At 38.3% G+C, this 6664-nt stretch overlaps 1 protein-coding gene across 1 annotated transcript in view; it reads right to left on the bottom strand.

The window, feature by feature from the left end:
• Positions 1–6664, bottom strand: part of ZNF217 (zinc finger protein 217) — a 29446-nt gene that overhangs the window by 21726 nt on the left and 1056 nt on the right. Inside the window, exon 3 of the mRNA XM_021712427.1 lies at positions 6387–6543. Coding sequence (XP_021568102.1) covers positions 6387–6543 — 157 coding nt within the window. The remainder of the gene's footprint in view (positions 1–6386; positions 6544–6664) is intronic.

The following is a 6664-nucleotide window of genomic DNA, read 5'->3' as shown; positions in this document are numbered from 1 at the left end:
GTGTGTGTGTGTGTGTGTGTGTGTGTGTGTGTGTGTGTGTGTGTAAAATCAATACAACTGTATATCTTGAGAATACTACGGTTTAATTTTTTTTTTTTTTTTTTTGAGTTGGAGTCTCACTCTGTCACCCAGACTGGAGTGCAATGGCCGCTCCCGGCCACCGCAACCTCAAACTGCTGGGCTCCGGTGATCCTTCCACCTCAGCCTTCCAAGTAGCTGGAACTACAGGTGCATGCTACCACGCCCGGCTAGGGTTTGATTTATATAGTGTGATTATTTCAGTAGATACTCTTAAAATTTACCACAGCGTAATCTTTGAAATCCAGTAGGAACCATATTGCTATAAATGGCTGCACTATAAATCTGATTTTTTTCTCTTTTTTTGAATGAGGGTTCCACTCTGTTGCCCAGGCTGAAATAGCGGCTTGATCACAGCTCAGCATAGTCTCAAAATCCTGGGCTCAGATGATCCTCTCACCTCAGCCTGCTGGGTAGCTGGGACTACCTGCATACCAGCACACCCAGGTAATTTTTTTGAATTTTTTGTAAAGAAGAGGTCTCACAAAGTCGGCCAAGCTGACTCAAACTCCTGGGCTCAAGATATCTTCCTGCCTCCCAAAGTGCTGGGATTACAGGTGTGAGCCACTGCACCTGGCCAAGTCTGAATTTCTTTAAGTCACTGGTTAGACATGATTTGTAGCTACACATGCTACCATTATCTGTAGATCTTGAAACTAGCAAATATTCACAAATATATATGTACACAAATACATACACACTATACAGTGCTTCATGAAAAGCACAGTACTCTGTGCTTAAGCACAATCAACCAAGGGCAACGGCCACTCTGCTAATTGCTGTTACTTGGAAATACTTTTCTTGAAACACAGATGTACTTATACTATTTACCTTTAGAGACAGCCCATCTCTGTTTCAGCTGAACAAGTTATCTTACATTCTTGATATGAAGTATTTCTCTACCACACTATGAAGCAATAAGACAGTCAAAATCCTCAGAAACTGTCAAAAACACAGAAAAAGTTTACTTATACATAACAAATTTGCTATCGTCCTTCAAATCTACTTTTTCCTCAGTTCTAAAGTGTCCAAGTGATTACTAAACATTCAACTTAAACTGCTGCTCTCTAGCCAATGAAATGTATCCATAAAACTACAGAATTATCTTCAAGATCTGGTTAATAAGCTTATAGTTTTTCTATAAGTTTTCCCTCTATGTTTTACACATACTATTTTTTCTTAATCTGACAAGTGGAGAAAACTCTACCCAGCAATCTAAAATAACAATCAAAACCTACAGTTTTTAGTTATTTTAAATCCTTTAAATCCTTCAACACTATTTGAAGGAAGTCACTAAGGTCACATCTATGAGAGAAATGGTCATTCCAACTTTCCTAATATAGCTATGGAAAAGTGCTTAAAAGTTAAGCAATAGTACTTGATTGGGGAATGTCAAATTTTTTTTTTTAAAGCAAACGATTAGAATATTTAAAGTTTATATTTAACATTACAACCTAAATTCTTCATAGGCCCAAAAAAAAAAAAAAAAAACTGTTCAAAGGTAAAACTTGGGAGCTTCTATAGGAAATAACAACCTTGTGTTACTGATATTTATAATTATCAGTTTTACAAAGAGTTAAAGACTAAAGTACTATAAAAATAAAACAATATAGAATATTTGAGTGTCATACTTAGAAACTGCCTGATTCATCCCAAATCAGTTAAGGTCAGTTAAAGGATCTTATTAATAAGAACTCAAAGTACCTCACACTGGTTTTAGTTTCAATATTAACAGATACTATGAACTGCAAACTGGCTTTTAAGAACTCCATCTTACTCTGAAAAGCATTATAAAGGAAGTGAATTTTTTTAACATTTTAATTAAGCAAGCTTAAGCACTGCTATCAGTTGCCACTATTACTACTTAAGCCAATACAACCTAAATATTTTGAAGAGATATGACAGGCCTAACTGCACCAAAAAAAAAAAAAATTAGAGATCTCAGCAAATTTAGAAAATAAGCTCATTATTCTATCTCTGTCTGCACTCTAACCCTCTATAATGAAAACAACGAACGAACATGTGTCTTTATGTGTGTATATGTATAAACACACACATATATACACATAAAAGTAACTGTGTATATATACACAAATAACTATATTCATTACACTATACTACATACCATACCACTTTTTCCAGAAGACCTAACGATGAGCTTTCTGAATTAGACATAATTTAATTGACTTCAGTTAAATACAAGTTTGGGCAGTGCTTTTTACGGTCTAAGATATTTCTCTAGCAACTTTTAAATAATTCCCCCCTCTGTCGTGTGCTGAATAAATACTACAGTTGTATGTCTGGCTTTATTTTTTTTATTTTTTGAGTTGGAGTCTCTCACTCTGTCACCCAGGCTGGAAGCCAGTGGCACTCTCCTGGTCACCGCAGCCTCAATCTGCTGGGCTCAGGCGATGCTTCCGCCTCAGCCTTCCAAGTAGCTGGAACTACAGGCATGCACCATCATGCCTGGCTAAATTTTTGATTTATTGTAGAGATGAGGTCTTGCCAAGTTGCCTAGGTTGGTCTTGAACCCGTGGGCTTAGGCAAGCCTCTCAACTCGGCCTATGTCTGGCTTTTTAAAGTCATCTGTTTGCTGTCAAAATTACCTGGAAAATCCTTTCAATTAATCATACCATCACTGTTCAGTAGGCTTACAAACTAAACTGAAAAAAAAAAAATCTACCTACTGATTACAAAAGAAAGGAAAAAATGCTTCCTCGGGTATCAATGAATTGTTTAAGCTATCTTCATCTGGCACAGGTAGGAAAAGTTAAAACAAGTATTACTCCTAATGCTAATTCAAGAACATATCTGGAGTCCACATCTCCAGTCCATTCAGCTACTTTTTAAATTTGGAAGGTTCCCAAACACACTAGAAACTACTGGAACACCAATACGAAAACACCACATAAACCCTTTAAAAAACTAGCATCTGACCTTGGGGCAGCTCTCCTATATGAAGAAGAGGCATGGAGTCAAAAACAACTTCGGTAAATCTTAAGAACAAAGGCTAAGGAATTAAACTCACTCACTCACACAACTTACTCAGCTGTCTTTTCAGGTTTAGTAATTTTATTTCTCAACTTTATCATAAAATTACCAAACTGGCCCCAAATTTCCAGTAACTCAGTTATGCTGATACCATAGGGCAGGAAGTAATGGGGAGATTTAGAACAGTCAGTCAACAAATGCTCGAATGTGAAACATTCCAATGTAAAATATAAAAGGGTAATAATATGTGGTGGCAGCTGGCCAGCAGGGGCTTCCCACCGGCCCCCTCCACCATTTATCTGGAAGACTGATGTGTACAAGAATTGACCTTGTTTATTACAGCTACAGATTTTTAGGAAGAATGATCCCTGATATTCCACTTCCTTAAAAGTCAGATTTCTATCTGTCCTCGTGGTCTAAATTTAAAAACCTCTGCCCTACATACCGCTGCAAATTCATCTAAGTATATATTACTACTTGGAGAAAAATAATCCCAGATCACCTTATTTAAAAAAAAAAAAATTTTTTTTAATCAGTATTTCCAGCATGTTTTTATACTGTCCCTAAAATGAAGCCATTAAGTAATATTCAATCATCAGGCCTCCCTCATCCGAATTTAAGAAATTTCCTGCTATCTTTGTGTAACACATTCTTTCTTCCACGTGCATTTAAACTAGTTAACACCCCTCCCCCCCAAATCTGGAGATGTAGGGTGCGGATCAAGCCTCCTCCATTGTCACAAGTTTCATTTACATGCTGTAACTAAACCCTTCGCTGTTTAGAATATTTAATAAGATTTAGATTCCTTTAATTCCATGTTGGTGGCTGTTCTGTAAATACCTTCCAGGTTTTTATTTTTAACACCCCAGCAATTGGAAAGCTATTCTATATGTTCCAACTATAGTGAATTAATGTAAAAATCTCATTACATTTAGTCTATAGGAGTGCTCATCAACTTATCCAGCTGTCTCATGTCTTTCATTCCTACCTTGTAATTCTAAAGCTTGAAAACATGTGGCCATTACTCAATACTTCAGTCACCTTTCCGATTCATTTCATAAACCAACTGCCCTGGGATTAAACTGAAATGGGAAATTAGGAATGAACCACTTAAAACAAATCATACCTAGCAACCTCAATATTGGTAACATACAGGCCACACTAGCACACATGATGTGAAACAACCTGAATTGAAATTTTTTTTAAGCAAATGGAAACAAGGCTTAAGTAAAACATAAAAAGGTCCAATCATTTACTTTCAGAAGAGTCAGATAAAAGTAGATCTTTTTTTAAGACCGTCAAGAGTCATTAAAACTACTCCAAAGTTCTTATCAACCAATATCATTTATAAAGTGGGAAAATAGCACATCTTCTGGGACCCCTGAGGCTCTAATCAAGGATCTCAGAGCTAAGAGTGCTCCAGGGTTGGGAAATGGCAACCCTGCTGTGGCAAAAAAATGCCATTTCATAATAAATGCTGTTAAAAAAGAAAAAAGTGATTAGCATTTATCTGCAAAAGGAGATAGAGGGACTGAGTCACTGCCAGGCCATTGTATTCCTTAATTATTTCATCAGTTTATAGGTGACTTGATGATTAAGTCTGATTTTGAGATTTCCTTTAAAACAAGTCCCCTGGAAGGGAATTAGGGGTTCCCATTTCCCTGCCAAAAATGGAGGATTACAAAGAAAATGCAAATCTACCCCACCTTAAAAGGCAGTCAAAGTAAGAACCTTTTCCCCACCTACTACCTGGAAAAAAAAGTTAAGCTGTTATCAAAATAGATTCTTCAGGGTAAAAGGGGGGAAAAGTTTTCTACAAATTTTTTCTAAGTGGTATATTAGTTCCTTTTTTTTTTTTTTTTTTTTTTTTTTAGTAAGAAGTGAAAGGGAGTATGAATCCAACACAACAGCTAAACTTCGATATCCCGAGTTATTAAAAAACAGCAAAGGTCAAACTGCAAAGTGTTAGGAAGGTATTGTGAAGACAAAAGGATTACAAGGACGCTAAGGAAAAGTACGTGTCCTTCACCAATTCAAGTCGTAATCTTGTCCTCTACTTCCCCCACCAGTATGCAAATAAATGAATGTACAATTCTAAAGAACCAGCCTCCCACACCACCTCAAATAATTAAAATTCCAAACAACCAGATTATGAACCTTATTCCAACGATTCAAACACATTGTAAATCTGCCTTGTAACTCTTGACAACTGAATTTTTAAAGTCACTGCCTCTTGAATACTTACATAACTGATTAAAAATGGTAGCAACATCAGGATTTTTTTAAAAACACCAAAACACTACTGCAAGTCTCCAGAACACTGAACAAAACAATATCTAAAATAAACATGACTTCTCAGAAGGAAAAAAGTTATCTACCATTAAAGACACACCTTAAAAGTTCTTAGCACACATTAACTAAGCAAGCACAAACTAGTGGTTTGACTGTTACATTTTCAGACAAAAAAGCAGCGAGGTTATTGCCCTGCACTTGTCACTACAGACACATAAAGGCTTTGTAGAAACTCTGGATCTACTACTCATTCGCAAAGTACTATAAAATTTAGCATTTTAAGTTTTGTTTGATATCAATCAAGGCAGTACATCCACTTCAGGGCAAAAAGTACAGTCAAATAAGAACATTTTAAATGTACTTCTTGACACATACAAAAGAGAAGGTAAAAGGCCCCCCTAAGACCCCTACCTAGTCCCTGGGCCTGGACAGCAGCTGTTGCTACCTCGCCTTTTCTTTTGTTGAGCTTAATCTCATGTCAAGTCACTCAACCAACTCAAAAGCGATGAAGACATAATTGAATCAACCTGAACTAAATCAGACCTAGGCTTCTTAAAACACACAGTTTAATTGTTCCACACGAATCTAGAAAACTAGGAAACCAAGCTAGGTTGTAGTACACTTGGTGGTCAATAACACACGACCCCAAATTGGATAGTGAACCACTGCAACCGCCATTAACTTCACCCATGTTCAGGAATGTCCCATGCCCCAAGCCCTGTAAGACTGATTCAGAAAGATAAACTGAGGCTCAAGGAATTTCCAAGTGGAACAACATACCAAAGCTTAAGCCTTGAAATGACTATCCTTTTCTTGAAGAAAAAAAGGGGGGGGGGAGTTTCTGCCGCTTCCCAGTGTGGGCAGGATGCTGGGGTCCCAGAAGTGGCCACTGGTAGCTTTTTCTTGCTCCTCTAACTAAACCTTACGGAAAACTCCCCGCCTGCTCACCCCACCCCCACCCGCCCAAGAATGCGTCTTCCTGTCCTCGGTGGCCCTACCCAGAATCCTAAAATTTAGGTTCCAACCGGGATCTGAAGGTGTTTCCGGGTCCCCGGGACCCAGGTGCTGGCCTGCAAGCCCCGCGAGTCAGGTCTGGCCCCTCGGAGCAGGACCGCCCAGGCGGCCCCAAATCCAGCCTCCGGGGGCCCCCAGCAGCGCCCTCCTTTCCCCTCCCCATCCGTCCTGCTCGCATTCGGGGCCAAATATCAAGAGTGAAGAGGGCTCCACATCTGAAACTGAGCGGTTTCACCACTCGGCGCCTCCTGGCAGAAACTTCCCTTTTTAAAAAAAAAAAAAAAAAAAA

The sequence above is a fragment of the Carlito syrichta genome, unplaced genomic scaffold (genome assembly GCF_000164805.1).
Source record: "Carlito syrichta isolate Samal-C Ts95f unplaced genomic scaffold, Tarsius_syrichta-2.0.1 Scaffold303263, whole genome shotgun sequence".
NCBI lineage: Eukaryota > Metazoa > Chordata > Mammalia > Primates > Tarsiidae > Carlito > Carlito syrichta.
Note: the sequence above shows the minus strand (reverse complement) of the source record. Positions and strands in the feature narration are given on the sequence as shown.